The 17,062-nt window shown below is 34.7% G+C and overlaps 1 protein-coding gene across 1 annotated transcript in view; it reads right to left on the bottom strand.

The window, feature by feature from the left end:
• The window catches only part of LOC145662487 (protein sax-3-like), a 609,885-nt gene that overhangs the window by 328,031 nt on the left and 264,792 nt on the right, over positions 1–17,062 (bottom strand). The window contains exon 2 of the mRNA XM_081728103.1: positions 10,671–10,979. Within this exon, the coding sequence (XP_081584229.1) occupies positions 10,671–10,979 (309 nt within the window). The remainder of the gene's footprint in view (positions 1–10,670; positions 10,980–17,062) is intronic.

Here is a 17,062-nt window from a genome sequence, read left to right as displayed (position 1 = left end):
ATTGTCGAACCGAGCCTTTCCCTGGCCGAATCCAGCCATTAAATTTGAAATATTTTATTCATTGGGCCATGGGCTATTTGTTGAAGTGGTTTGCGAGAAAATGACTAAAGAAAATCAATTTTTGCTGTGCTAAACAGTATCTCGTTCGTTCCCAATACACAATGCTCCTAACGGTGACACACATGTACTTGTAACATTCACAAGTACAGCTTTGTTAAGAGAAAAGTGGAACCCTTACAGGAAGTTCATAATTTTGGTAGTATGCCTGGTTGCATAACTTAAAATTATAATTTCTTGGAATTTTTTAGTTGGTGATAGCAAATTCCTTGTTCAATTCTTCATTACAAATCCCATTGTGTATGTGAGAGAAAGCTTTTAAAAAAGAATTGTGATTGAACATTCTCTTGTAAAGAAAGTGAACATATTACCTATTCACCAACATAAAGAATGAACTTTTTTTAAAATATTTGTACTGTTAATGAAATGTTACTAACACATCCAGCAAACAGGTGTCCCTTGCGTGTCTCAGTCAAGAAATAATTCTCTATTCTATTTGTGTTCTGTTCTTAAAGTCACAGAGAAATCATAAAGAGAATGGGGCTACTGTAAGGAGTGAAAATCGTACCACGATTCAGGTTTGTATCCGTAGAGTAATTTTAGACTTTACTTTGGGGGACGAGGGTTTAAGATTCTCCGATATACGTGGGGTTTCATAGTTTTTAATTAGTATATTATTATACTATTGATTTATTTATAGACTTTGAGAAAGCCTTCGATTTGGTGAAGGCACCAGTGGTTATTAACGCTCGTAAGCCAGTACAATAGACATGAAAGACCATTTATCTCAATTTTTTTACAAACGCATTAAAGAACAAATAAGTACGTATGGCAGGGTGATATCATTTATCCCAAGCTTTTTACAAACGTACTTAAGAATAAAGAAGTACGTACGACTTGGTGATATCGTTTATCCCAAGCTTTTCACAAACAAACTTAAAGAAGTACGTACGACAAGATGACATCATTTATCCCAAGCTTTTTACAAACGAACTAAAAGAAGTACGTGCGAGAAAGTGATATAATTTATGCCAAGCTTTCTACAAACGTATTTAGCATGAAGAAGAATATATCACAGGATGATATCATTTATTCAAAGCTTTCTACAAATGTATTAAGAATAAGGAAGTACGTATGATAGGGTGGTATCATTTATCCCAAGCTTTCTACAAACGTATTTAGTATGAAGAAGGATATATGACAGGATGATATCATTTATCCAAAGCTTTTTACAAATGTATTAAGAATAAGGAAGTACGTATGATAGGGTGGTATCATTTATCCCAAGCTTTTTACAAACGTATTAAGAATAAAGATTTACGTACGACAAGGTGATATCGTTTATCCCAAGCTTTTTACAAACATACTTGAATAAGTGTTTCGATCTCTCAATTGGAAGAATTAAGAAATAAAGGTAAATGGGGAGTTCCTGACTCATTTTCATTTCGCTAATGACATTGTTCTCTTCTCAAACAGTAACATAGAACTTCAAAATGTGATAGAAGAACTTAATAACGAGTGCAAGAAAATCGCGTTGAAAATGAATATGGAAAATAATAAGGCGATGTTCAATAACTTCGCAAGAAAGTCAAGGATTGAACATTGAGTATACGGAATTAGAAGAAGTGGATACCTGCGTCCATCTGGGACAAAAGGTATCCATGGACTGCGACATTCAGGAAGAAATAAAACGACATATTAAGTTAGGCTCGAGTGCATTCGGCAAGAACAATTTTATATTGAAAAACCCAAATATCAATATGCTTAAATCCTAAAATTTTCAACAAATGCATTCTGCTTGTTTTGACATATAGAACGGAGATGTAGACACTAAAAACAGTCAGACGTTTACCATTTGCAGACTACAGAACGAAGCATGGAGAAATGTATGTTAGGAATCATCCGCAAAAATAGGAAAGCAATCATATGAATTTAAAGGATGATCGATAGTATAATGAATATAAAGGCAATAAAATAACTGCGGGCTGGAAATGTTATAAGAAGAAATTATGATAGATGGACTAATTGAGTGGTTGGCAAAAAGCAAAAATCGATCTAGAAAACACCCTCATACAAGATGGTGTGATGAAATTAGGAAGCACTGAAGAGTAACATGGAAAAGAAGTTCTCAAGATAAATAGTTGTGGAACACAGTTGGAGAGACTTTCATCCAGCAGTGGGTTGAGAATTTGAGTTTTATATACTGTCCCTACTCTGCAACTCCAAGCGACATCTGTGGTTTGTATGCAGAGCGTTGTATAGTTTCAGTAATGTTTGAATCTACAAACGCACATACCAAAATAATTGCTGCGATAAGATTATATAATGGTCGACAGAGTCTCTTTTCTACATAGTGGTCCGGAAGTGGGCGTACCGCTAGTGTATTTCTTCGAAGACAATGTTAATTGATATTCTTACCTGGAGATGCTTAATGAGTGGTCGGTGCCTCAACTGGAAGAAAATGGTATCAAATACACTGTTGTGATACAGCAGGATGGAGCACCAGCGCACTTCGCGATTCACGTGCGCAATTACCTGAATCAGACGTTTTCTGGCTGCTGGATTGGAAGAGGTTGTGCATCTTCACCAGTTCCCTTGGGCTGGCCCCCAAGAAGTCCCTATCTGACGACACCTGACAATGCTCTCTGGGGTTTCATAAAGCAACAAGTAAGAAACACTTGATGTCACACGACGCAGGAATTACAAGCAGCTGTGGAACACGCCTTCACCCTCGTGACTCCGGAATATCTCCGCATAACATCTGAGAGAACTTGGCGCAAAATTCAGCTGTGTTACGACATGGATGGTGATCATAGCTATGTTTATGACTCTTTAGACTTCAAGGTAACTGTGTACAGACATTCTACCACAAGTAACAATATGCCGTTGAAACTAAAGGTGGTATTCCCACTTCCGGCCCATCCTGGACATCTTATGTGAAACCATGATAGATAATTCTGTAGTCAATTTCTCATGGTGGATCTAGCAACACAACACATTCTAGAATATTATTAGAATATAACAGAGAAAAATAATGCATTCGATTCGACACATACTAAACGATAGTTTATATTAAGTTGAACAAAATTATATGAATGATGTATATTTTCATGCGTAGTTTTTGAGAAATTTAATAAAAACTAGTTTGTGTATTGTATATAGAATAAAAGCTACCTATTGTATGTATGTCTATGCGCGGTACATTGAATAGATTGTGGAAGATAAAATGGTTTGCATCACCTATTCTTTCAAAACTTTCAATTTGACACTCAGTGGAAATTTCACTGAAAAGGAAAAAATGGGTTGTAGAAGAAGTAGAAACAGTAAGAATTAATTTACTTTTAGTCTCCTCTTAATCAATCCGATAGAGTATTTTTTTCTTCTAAGTTGACAAAACATTCCCGTGCGACGACCTAACATTCCTGCAGTCGAGCGAAAGGAAATGGATAGACTCTTTACGTCCTTTAGGCGTTAAGGAATGTCGCAATCGAGATAATTACGGCAGTGTTTCACTCCTGTAATGTGAGAGTTTATCGTATTTCTGTATAAAACTCTCTGTTTCTCTCTCTCTCTCACACACACACATATATATATATATATATATATATATATATATATATATATATATATATATATATATATATATATATATATATACACAAAGACACACACACACACTGATGTATGCCACGTGTGGCTTAAGCGTTTAACTGATTGTTGTTTCTGAATAGATGTTACTTTTGGTTCTGGGTGCTATTTTTTCTATTACATACACAAACGATGCCAAACTACAAATTTATGGACTCGATTTCCTATTACCGGAAATAATAGCCTACAGAGACAACTTTACCAATCAAGCCACATTCACATTAAATTTTGTTAGGCCAGGATCGAGCCGGGGAACTCGCGGCTCTCCACTCATCGTTCTGAGACTTTCAGTTTACTACGACTGAACTTTGAAATTAAAAAAAAAAAAAAAAAAAAAACTCCATAAACTGGATATTCCCGAATTTTACAGATACACTTATCTGGGCGGTTATTAGAAACCAGCAACTTTGCATCGTACGTGATTTTCATGTTCGGTTCTACGTACCGGTTGAGAACAATATTTCTGACTTATGAAAAGGAACAAGTCTCCAATGGAGTCCATTTAACATACATTCATCTGAGCAGCTTTGTTCTGAAAATTCTATGTGTGAGTGACATGCTTCTAGCTAACCGAAAGCTTGTTGCAAGAAAAGAAAACATTTAATATCGGGAAAGAAACAATAGTTATCGTTATACTACATGTATTTGCTTATTTCCTCCTATTTTTTAAAAAAAAAGAACGTATAAGGTAATATTTTATATATTGACTCACTTTTTAAAAACGTCATTAAATATGAAAATGACACTTTTTTGTGGTCCACATTATTGTAATATTGATAACTACCCTAGCAGAGACACAACTAGGCTAGTTGTCGCCCGGGGAAAGTACTCGTCTTAGCGCCTTCCCCTGACCAATCAAACTAAAACGATCCCCGACTATACCTAATATGGGCATCACACAGTAATTCTCCTATTCCATTTTTTCTTCAACTGGTAAGTTTGATTTCAAATTTGAAGTACATAATTTAAATATTAGTACAAGATGAAACACCAACCTAATTAGTATTTGACTGCCAAATAATCTGAGAGTAGCATGCTTGACAGATTTTTATAGTCTTATCATAATAACTGCTATATCGGAATATGCATATGTGTAAAATGAATCAACAGTCTGTCACTTTAGAATGGAATATTTGATTATGACAAACAGTCAAGCTGTTGTCTTGAGTATTGTACTCGGACATTTTGCAAATCTCTTAAATCGATGTAAATTAAATAAAAGCATGAAAAGCTGCAACTCAAATTTAACTTTGTGAGCTCTTGTGTCTGCAAAGGTTTTTACAATGTCCTCAAGATATAGCTGTGAAACTAACTTATGCTCTATGGATATGATCTTAAGTTTGCTGAGTTGTTGTTGTGCTGTTAAGATTCTGAGGCATTTTTTTTATGACCTTTAGTTTGCTAAAACACTTTCCTTGCCTTATAATAAAAATAAATATTTGTCAAGTTTTTCGCCCCCTACTGCGGCGCCCGGGCACAAACTTCGTTTGCCCCTCCTTAGTTACGTCACTGCCACCTAGCCCATTTGAGATACTAAGTTGGACGTACCTGCACTAGTACTACAATCGCATTGTACTGAAATCAAAAATATAATGTAATTATAACATACTTTAAAATATTCCCAAAAAGCGTCGTTCACTATTTCAGACAACAATAAGTATGGTTGCATGCGAGAGAAGAGTTAAAGTAGTTTCGTCTCGGAAGAGTTCTGTCTCGTCTCGTACCTAGTGATAAAAATGTTTCGTCTGATCTCATAAGTAACCTTAGTTAGGCAAGGTCGTACCCAAAGGGAAATATTGAGGTTATATCCACTACATTTCTGAGATATAGATTTAAATATATTTGCAATTTTTTAAAAAAAATAAAGAAAACCTTTGTTTATTAGACTATGACCCTCCTTTTTGTGTGTGTATAGATATGACCGCTCTTGAGTCTATGGAAATTACGAGCTTATTAGTTGAAGTCTCGAATGTCGCTATAAAAAAATTGACATCAGTTTATTTTCTTACTTTAGCTAAATCTGATTTTAAAGAAGACTTATGGGAAGTGAAATTGAAGTTCAAAATGTTCAACCGTACAAAAATCAAACTTTTTTTTTTCAGTCACAATTGAGGATGCCCATTAACATTATGTGAGAAAATATCGGAAAGTAACACTTTTTTATTTTTAGATAGTAAGTTTAAGAATGGTGTATACACTTCTTAAATGAAAGGTTGTGCTTTTGTATTTCAAGGAGGTTTAAAATAAAAAATGTGAAATTGTGGAACAGTATGTGCTGTTATTTCTTCGGCAGTTAGGATGGCCTAAGTAATACTTACAAGATTGTAATATGTAAATACGTCACTTCACATATTGACTCTTCAACGAAAGCGATTTTTTTAAAATTCTGTTTAATGCAATAGGTAACTAGAAAGAGATTATCTCTGACGGGTTTCTTAATGAAGTCAAATCATTGAGATCTTTACGGATAACGGTGCCTATCCATATTCCGTTCATTCATAAATGTTTCAACTAACGATAATATGCAACCCTCAAAACATTTGAGTTGAGGGTTGCATAAACATCTCGGCGACAATATTTAGATATTCCCAATCCTTATTGTAAATACAAGCCCATTCAATTCATAAATGCAAATTGCCCATGATGTTCTTTGCTGTCTTTAGCGGAGTTTAGTTTCTCGTAAAATAAACTAAGTTTAGTTTTTGTAAAATAAACAATGTTGAGTATCGTAAAAGAAACAAAGTTTAGTACCGTAAAATAAACAAAGTTTAGTTTTGTAAAGTAAATAAACATTAGTTTTTTACTAAAATAAACAAAGTTTAGTTTTTCGTAAAATAAACTAATAGTTTGTAAAATAAACATTAGTTTTTACTAAAATAAACAAAGTTTAGTTTTTCGTAAAATAAATAAATTTAGTTTTTGCAAATAGACAAAGTTCATTTCTTCGTAAAAAAAAAAGTTAATTTTTCGTAAAATAAACAAAGTTTAGTTTTTGTAAAATAATTTTCTGAGCTGTCTCATGTTTTAATCTTATATTTTAATTGTAGACGTGAACTATACTTACAATCCCAACACGCCAATCTTTGTGTTATTTACGCTCTCAACTGGTGCGATTGATTCTAGTACGATCCTATGCCACTATGAGTTTATAGAGGATAATATCGTGTCAATACGTTTTCTGAAATTTCTCCCGTTTCCTTCCACATCCTCATTCCACCATTTTAAATAATAATAACTCATTCTCAATAATTGTCAGTCTTCTTTAGTATAGAGCGCACAAGCGTGGAACGTTAAATTAAAGATTTCCATTTACTTTTATCCAACTTTTGTCAAAATTTGGGTGTGGAGAAGAATAGAGAGAATTAATTGGGTCGAGCGAGAAACGATTGATAGGATGTTAGAAATGGTGGAGGAGAAAGGAACAATTTTAGAAAGTATTAAGAAGAGAAAGAGAAACTGGTTGGGATATTGGTTAAGAAGAAACTGTATCATGAGGAACATGCTCGAGGGTATGGTGGCAGGAAAGAGAGGGAGAGGGCGAAGGAGGCTACAATTAATGGACGATATAAAAACAGAAAGATTATACGTGAAGACGAAGAGGTTAGCGGGAGACCGTGGAGCATAGAGGCTTCACAGCCGCAGCAAGTGACCTGCCAATAATGGCAGAATATCTATGACGATGATGATGATATGTCAAAACCAGAATGAAACAATTGTCAACCTTATAATACATGCTTGAATTGTCGTGAAGTCTTTTTTTATACTAGAACACGTTTCTAATTCATTTCAAAGCATAACCACTCCCAAGGACAAAACCAAAAGAAACAAGTACGGTTTGATAAATAATTAATGAGATTTTCTACTTTTAACGACGAGCAAATAGCTGATATTGACATTTTCTCCTCGAAGCATAAAGAAAGAAACAAATACTTGTATGATAACGTATTCTTTAAGAGGATTGAAAAGAATGCGTCATCGTTCAATCCTACATGTTAACACCCACGTTTAATGTTCTATAAAATAATGATGATTAGGATAAAAGTACTTAACCTCATTGCGTTGTTCTAAAGGTGATAAAAAAAATACTTAAAGTAGTGACGTCACTCTACTCACAAGGGCATTTTCCAAACACTCGTACCTCTTTGCGCATTTATGAAGAGTTTCTACGTATTTGCAAAATGCTTGGTCATTCAATTATTAATTACCAGGTCTAAGAATAGAAACATGCGAGTGAGTGTGATGAGAATTTACAAGCGATGAACGATCACATAATTAAAAGAACTTCCACTAATTAATTACTGTTATATTTAATTTGTCATATATTATTAGGAAACAATTTACACGCAATATTACCATCAATATATGTCATTTAAGATTTTCTTTAAAAAATAGCAATCTACAATTGAGTTTCAGATAGCAATTTACGAAAACTGGTATCAGTTTGTACCTCTTTTGTGTATGCTTTCTGTAATCACGCAATTTCAGTAGGAGAAAAGTGACTTAATCTGTCGTACAATTCTATAAACGGATGGGATAAGATAACATATTGGTAGAGCGCTCTCACGCTTAGTGTGAAGGTCGCAAGTTCGATTTCAGGTCATGTTTTCAGTAGGAATACTGCATCAGGATCCGTGATACTTTTTAATGTACCTCAATGCTCTTTCACTACATACACTACACTCCATCAGTTTTTACTTCAATGTTATTTTTTCACTGCATCCTGAATCCATCAGTTTATACTTCAATGTTTTTCACTCCATCCTGAATCCATCAGTTTTACTTCAGTGCGCTTTCACTGCATCCTGAACCCATCACTTTTTACTTCAAGTTTTTCCACACCATCCTGAATCCATCAGTTTCTCCTTATATACTCTTTTACTGTATCCTGAGTCCATCAATTGTTTACTTCAATACTCTTTCCCTGCATCCTGAATCCATCAATTTTTACTTCAATGCTCTTTAACTGCATCCTCAATCCATCAGTTTTTACTTCAATGTTTTTCCACACCATCCTGAATCCATCAGTTTCTCCTTATATACTCTTTTACTGCATCCTGAGTCCATCAATTTCTCCTTAAATACTCTTTCACTACATCCTAAATCCATCAGTTTTTTTTTACTAGGATCACGCTGTGGGGCTTCTAAAATTGTGCTGTAAGCACGACCATCCATCCGTCCGTTACTCCACACGAAATCTCTTGAACGAAAGCAAACTTTAGAATTCTGTTGTTGTTGTTTTTTTTGTAATAGACAGCTAGAGGAATTATCACAGCCGATTTCATTAATAGAGCCAATTCGTTAAGATCTTCACTGGTAATGGTGACATTAATGGTAGCTATTCATATCCCATTTTAAAACCTATAATATTCTCTAGCTTCTATGCAACCTGCACATTAGGAAAGAAATGTTGGTTGCCTATAATAAAAGGTTATATAACCATGAGATCATCTTTACTATTTTTTTTATTTTTTTTCGCAGAGTTTATTATTCACTACAATTTACCAACTTTCTCCTTTACTATATAGCCATAATAGAGTATTAAGCTGTGACTTCAGTAAATTTCATATAATTAGAGAAACTTTAATGTCAAGATAATATGATTTGAAATCAAATCGAATCAAATCTGCTATCACTAGTATCAATAACAATAGTAACCGAATACAAATACATAATCACAAATATTATCTCAATCAATACATTTTTTTTAAGTACAACATCAATATTGTTGCCCACGAGATAAGAAGTACCTTTTCAAATTCGAGAGAATACCAGAAACATAACAATTTTCGTATCATTTTCAAGATGAGAAATCTAACCAGTCCTGTAAACAACACTAATCCACCCAAGACCTAAATCTCAAACGTTATTTTAGTATTAGGCTACATGATTCGTAGTATAATGAACCATTCCTACATTCAATAATATAATTCATAACATTCTTTATTAAGTACAAACAGATTACACTACTTATAACATCTAAAATGGAACTTTGTAAAAACGGTTGGATACAGTGCAGCAATAACACTCTCCGTTCCCCTGTCTCACCACGCTCGCCCAGTAACTGAGATGAACACAACACTAGCGCCCTCAGCCAAAAACAACACTAATATCTGGTAAGGATATACCAGAGAAAATGAAAAAGAAACAGAAATGTTGAAAAATTGCAATGAGACGAATCATCACCTCAGGCTCAGCTATTGTCTCTAAAAGCAATGTAACACAATTGGAACAGAGAAACGCACATTATTGTACAGCGTTACAAAACTTATTGCAGTAATTCTGGAAACTTGTAATCAAATATTAACCATCCATCATTTTAGGTTTTGCTTGGAGGGGGAGGGGGGAAGGAGTCTCTACCTAGGAGCCATAACCTTGGAGCTCCGCTTCCTGATTTGTTAGTAGGTCAGCTCTCCTTGAATTCTCTAACAACGTGAATTTTGATGAGTGATGCCTTCAGTGCCCTATCCTCCAAACTCTGCCCCCTAGCATCTACGGCGCCTGAACCCTGAGTTTCAATCTATGGCGCCCAAAATCCTGAGCTCTGTTTTCGTGACACCTACAGCACTCACTCTCCTGAGATCCCGGCTATTGACTCGTAAGGCTCCCCATAAGCTCGATCAAATAAGCTCTGATTGATTGTTACAATAAGACTCGATACCTCGCAACGAAATTAAAATTAGCATTTCATAAAAACGTTTCATGAATGTGATTCATAATTTGAATATTATATCGGGGCAATTCCTTTCTCCGCTGCCTAAATGACGTCTCTCCTATAGGGTCAGAAAGTTTTTCGCATAAGAACTCTTCCAATATTCCACTTACTAAAGATGGCCTAAATAGGTTTAAAACGAAACTTAAAATAATAATAATAATAATAATAATAATAATAATAATAATAATAATAATAATAATAATAATAATAATAATAATAATAATAATAATAATTGTAGAGGTAGTAAACTCACCAGCTACTAGCAGGGTAGCATTCCGACTCCTTGCTTCTCCAAGTTCGTTTCTAGCAACGCACCAATACACCCCACCGTCCTGCTCCTTCTTGCCGTTCGTAACTTTGAGAAAGAAGAGCGAGCCCGTGTTGAGTAACACTCGATGGGACTTTGGGTCTGCAGGAGCTGTTTTCAAAAGTTCCCCGTCTTTATACCACTCAATAGTAGGTTTTGGTTCACCTTCCGCATTGCAGTTCAACGTTACAGGGTAATGTTTTGGCACAGTAGCATCTGTCGGATGTTCAGTGATTCGTGGAGGCTTGAACTGACCTAGAAAGATAAAAATTATAAATTAGTAGATAATAAATATCATAATAAAAGTAATTGAAATAACATGTTTGTAAATTAATATTATATATTAAGAAATTACAGTAACTCAAATTCAAAAAAAATATTTATTTATTTATTTATTTATTTGTTTATTGAACAAATTTTCAGATGCAGCATAATTTTGCCATAACAAACAGAGAAACATAAAGTATCTTCAACAACACGGTAACAACAACAGTGTCAACAAAGAGTGTAGCAGTAATATTATTTGGCCGATCCGCGTTTAGTTACTCTGTCAAACACCGGATAGCTCCATAAGATGTCCATATCAGATGTTAGATTATTATAATAGTTCGGTATCCAGTGAGAAAGGGACATCTGTATAGTTGCCAACCTGGGGCGGGCAAGATTGAATAGGTGGGTATTTCGTGTTTTGCAGGTAGGGACACGTAAGGATAGTTCTTGAAGTAGGGTTTCCGATCTTTAGTTTTCTATAACTATCTTATGTAGAAATTTCAGGTCAATAACTATCTTATGCAGAAATTTCAATTTCTGCTTACTCCCGGGGTCTGGATATTAAGACATCGCAAGAGTTCCTCCTTAGGTAATATTCGAAGTGCGGCAACAGGAAAGTGTACTATTACAATAAAGAAATTGAAAACAGAATTAAGTCTAGAGAGACGCGTAAGTGCGGCCATAGTCCATATGGGAGAGCAATATTCGATCTTAGGCGCTGTTAGTGATTTATAGAATGTTACTAACAATGCTAATAGTGCTAAATAGGAGTGCGTAGTTCAGTAAATCGGTAAAGAAGCCGCAACATATGCATTGATTTCTTAACTATTGAGGAGATGGGATCAAAGAACGTGAGTTTAGAGTTTATTGAAACTTTCAAAAGATCAGTGACGAAATGAAGCCATAGATAGAATCAATTAAAAGAAGCAGAAATGTCTTAGGAAATAGGCATGTGCCCTTTTTCAATATCTAAACTTCAGAATTATTGATACTGCAAAATTATTTTTTTTTCTCAAAAAGGATTCCTATAAGCTGATTTAGAGGCTTAGCTACTGAGATACGCTTAGGAAGAAAGTTCCTTAGAAATCAACTCAGTATTCCAGTATAGAGTAATGTATACACAGCTTCTTGGACGCTGAATCCATATCAAAAAGCCATTACTCGCTATCTCTTACTGCTTCTGTTCTATTGACATTAATATTGATACCATAACTGCTAATTGATGTCAATTATTTCCGATTACAAATCAGGAATAGCATCAGAGATTCAATATATTCTTCAGGAACTGGATTTATATAGGAAAAACTGCTTGCCGGTATCTATTTTCGATTTATATATTATACGATCAGTGTTGTGACCTGAAATCATAAATTTTCACAAATTTCGGTTTGAACGGATAGATAAAATAGAGATAAAACATATTATGGAATGCCGAATCTGAGTGATTAAAAAAAGAAAAAGGAGATTTTTTAAATATCCTGCCGTTTTTGCTCTATGAAAATAAGTATTGAAACCAGGAGTTCCAGTAAATTTCAACCATTTTCGATTTTGGAACACTGTTGTAGGTGGTGGTGGTATGTTGTCTTAAGAAGCTGAATTGATTGAAGAAGAAATAGCTTTTTGCAAATCTATTACCGTTTTTTGTTCTATGGATACCAACGTTGACACCGAAAATGACTAATTTGAACCATTTTCGGTTTGAATAAAAGGTTAATGGAAGATATGGAATCTATTGGCTAATTGGAACAGTGTTTTGGAGACGGAAAGAATGTGATTCTTGTGAAATTCTTGAAATCAGAACGAACAATGTGTATGAAAAGCGGGAGATGTGTATTTCCAGACGCTGAATAATCTGCAATGCGTCATCCAAAATCGGCAGAGAGGAATGCTACGATTTGAAATTCTACTGATTCATGATAAAATTCGCTCGCATAAGCTGCTCTTTCTGTTAATATATTTCAAAGATTTCGATGGAAACTATTCAATAATCTCCCCCTTACAGCCTCGACCTTGCCCCCAGTGGTCTTTCTTTTTCTTCGCCTGGAAAAATGACTTCCATCGAAGCGTTTCAATGATAGTGCAGTACTTAAGACATCAGTTCTGGACTGGCTGTACTCTCTGGTGACAGATTTTTACACAGAGAGTATATGGAAGCTTGTGCCAGAGTACCAGAAATGTCAAAAGGTTTATGGTAACTATGTCAAAAAATACCCGAGGTATGTAGAAAGTTGTATCAATCACAATAAATTTCATCTCCTATCATTTTCTTATTTTAAAAAAAGAAAACATTTTTTATATTGTCCTCGCATAATCACATGCACACAGGAAGTTTGTCTATCGATTTGTTTGGGCTAGGTTCAATATTTTTCGAACTATGTAAATTGAAACTTATTCTTCTGAACTTTCAGCAGTTTACAACTAAATAAAGATATGTTTCTGTTCCATTTTTTTTTTAAAGTTCAGTTTCATTCTCATCCTGAGATAGGCGGGTCGCAGAAGGTTACGCCTTCTTTTGAATTAATTGCATCAAATTAATAGTAAATAAGGAATTTGAGATAGGTCCAGAATATATTTATTTAATTATTTATTTCTTCATGCTTATTATTCAGACATGTTATGAGAGAATATTATGTAAATGAAATGCAGTAAACAAAACACACAAAGATAAGTGTTAGTTTGAACCAGAGCGTTAGTCTTCTCCTCTGGTGCTACGCAGAGAGGGTGTAGACACTTGGAGCCCTGTTACTATAAACGAAGAAGTACAGTAATGAAATCATGCGGTATAGATATATGGATGACAGCTATAAAATGCAACGGTGAGGGTTATAGAAATCTGACGCTTGTTCACGTTCATGAATTGCAAGAGAAGCATTCCTTCCTAAATTACTTTCTCGTTTTCTGGCTTTGTACGAATGTTTCATTTTATACCTAGCTCTGTAAAGAGGTAATATTTCCAAAATTGACGCTTTTATGGACCGTTTTAGACTTCGTATATTGTGAGAAAAATATCAAAATGACTTAATATACTAAATACTTCTCAGAAACATTTACAAACTTTAAAATATTTGGTAGGGGTAATAGTATCTATACTCACTTCTCCAATGTCTCTGAACCTCAATCGCATTCCTAAATTCCTAGTACCACTTTAACAAATTCTATGACTTTTAAAATACAACCTTGTTACTGGCTCTTAGTGGCGTCATCTTTCTAGTTTTCGACGCCATCTTTTGAGCAAAACGTTACATTACTTTTCTACCATATTTTATCTCCTCAGGTGAGGGTATGATTTTTTTGTCGTTTTGGTGTATACTTTTTTCTGAAGCACTCTATATACACAGGATATCCATCTTACGAGGTTTATAATGCGTCCCGCAAATTCTCTTCATGTATGTCCTCATAAAATCAACACCTATCTTTAAAATTTCTCAATGGTTCGAGTTTTAATATTATCACTTCCCTCACAATGGTGCAGCCTTTATTTTTAAAAATAATAAAATAAAACCTAGGGCAATAGCGGATTAGATTGATTGATATGTGGTTAGCACATCGGCTTCCTTAAAATTTTTTTCTAGCCCGGCTAATAGTAAAATGTATGCCACATTCACGAACAAAGTTAAATAAATCTTATTAAGTTAAGATCTGGGAAAGTTACTCCTTCTAAACGAACTAACTCTTTATCAACACACGATTCGTGAAAGCAATTGAAACATCGTTTGCATTCTATCAGTAAGTATTTATCAATGATTGCGAACTACACAGACTACAGAGAGAAAGAGAAGGACAGCGAGGAAAATTGAAAAAAGAAGAGAGAGAGAGAGAGAATGTTTCAAACATTGGCCGATACTAACTTGTAAGGTAAAGCTTCTCAACAGTTTCTCATACTTACGCCACCAAGCGTTGAAATCCTTGGTGGGTTTTATCGAGAACTCAAAGTTAGAAGTACGCACTTCTGAGTTCGCAAATGATAGTTTGGAAAAGAGACAGTACAAAATGTAAAGAGGAGACAGAGAGAGAGACAAATTTTACAGGAAGCTTGGATAGTTTTTTTTTAGAAGAGGTAAGGGGGAAAGTATTGAGAGAGAGAGTGAGTGAGAGAAAAAGAGGAAGGGAGGAAAGTGTTCTGTATCGTACAAGTAGAGTAAAGTGAACGTTAAAGGAGCGGAGAGAGGGAAGAAAAGAGATTGTTGAGTGCGAGAACATGAGGTTTGAAGTGGGTATATGGGATGAGCAAATTGTAACAGTGAAGCAGAAAAGGCGGAATGTTTCCAAGCGAAAATTGTAGTCCCAAAGCGGAAAGACCTGTCTGCGGATAGGATGGATGGTGTTCAGGAAAGACTTCAGAGCTTGAGGAAGGGGGGAGAGTCCCGGTTGAGTAAAGACTAAGTAGAACACACAGAATGGAAAGAGGGAGAGGGGGAAGATGTAAAGATATAACAGTGGAAGCAGATACAGCCCAAAAGAAGATGCTGCTAGTCTCACTCAGCTCAGAGGCAGTTAGAAGTCTCAACGGACAGGAACTCTTGGCATGTTTCGGTAAAGGGACTGATCTAACCTTCGGGAGGCAGAAAAGCCATGTCTCCACGGAGACTTGTCCCCATCACTAATTTGGCAGCAAAACTTTCCTGAAAAGACAGGTAGAAAAAAAAAAGAAGAAAACAATGCTCTATGTTTTGGATGGAGACAGCTAAAGTCAGCATTGTCAATCAGCTCGGCGATTTCTTCCTCTTTTTGTCCTCCCGTTCGCTGGAAGCACGGCGTCGTGGAGAAGATATTTCACTGATATTATATTTCAAAGCACTCTGAGAGTCAAGATAGATACTTAGCAGTAGAGGTTCTGCAGCCAAGTTCATTTTCAGCTGAAGTTTCAACAGAATTCTGAGAGAAATTCCCACGTGATTTTCCTTGTATCGTCTTGCTCTTCTCGAGCTAATTTAGCGTTGAAACCCACAAAGCTCTCTTATTAAGGTTTAAAATTATTATTATTACTATTGTTATTTAATAATAGTTGAATTCTTGTTTAAGACAATATGTTAACTAGTCTAGATACACTATTTGTTTATAAAATTGTACACAAGAGAAACACTACGGATATACAGAAGGGACATAAATTTGTGAAAAATTATAATTAAGTTTGGGTTTTTAATTGCCTTCTCCATATTTTTTAAATGATGATTAAGCAACTTAGCATCGTAGGAAATTTAGAGTAAATCTATAGTAATTACGAAGCACTAATAACCCAATAACTGTATCCCAAAAAATTATATACGAAGTACTAATAACCCAAAGCTATATCCCAAAAAATATATACGAAGTACTGATAATCCAATAACTATATCCCAAAATATTATATACGAAGTAATAATTACCCAATAACTATATCCCAAAAATATATACGAAGTACTAATAACCCAATAACTATATTCCAAAAAATTATGTACGAAGTACTAATAACCCAATAACCATATCCCAAAGAATTATATACGAAGTACTAATAACCCAATAATTATACCCCAAAAGATTATATACGAAGTACTAATAAAACAATAATTATATCCCAAAAAATTGTATACGAACTACTAATAACCCAATAACTATATCCGCCCCAAAATTATATAGTGCAGATATTTAAGGTTCGGATGTCATAATTTGGTTATGCGTTCTTCCAGATTTCTTAGTTATGGGAAAAGCAAGAACTGCCTGTTTACATTCTATAATAAGATTTTAATTTTTAGTTAGCTTATTTGCTAAGTTTCTATTAGGTTCTTTTGTGTGTTATACATGTAAATTTACGATCGATAGTACTGAAAAGCGGAGTAAAGAACATTTTAAAAAATGATTAAAGAGAAACACTCATGTGTAATTACAAGAGCTAAACGGTGGGGGGGTATGGAAACAACACTGAGAAAGAAAAGTCTAGGATTTAAGGACAGTTTCTGAGATAATATGCTGGACTGCAAGACCTCCATGCCAAAACTCTAGTATCACAGGCGAGTATTAGCTATACTAACCTATTGGGACCAAGTGCATGAAACAATTAAGACGAAACGCCGCAGAAAGTTCTCCAAATA

Source organism: Thermobia domestica, chromosome 10 (assembly GCF_964235325.1).
Source record: "Thermobia domestica chromosome 10, izTheDome1.hap1.1, whole genome shotgun sequence".
Taxonomy (NCBI): domain Eukaryota; kingdom Metazoa; phylum Arthropoda; class Insecta; order Zygentoma; family Lepismatidae; genus Thermobia; species Thermobia domestica.
The sequence above is the reverse complement of the archived record's forward strand: the minus strand, read 5'-3'. Positions and strand labels throughout refer to the sequence as shown.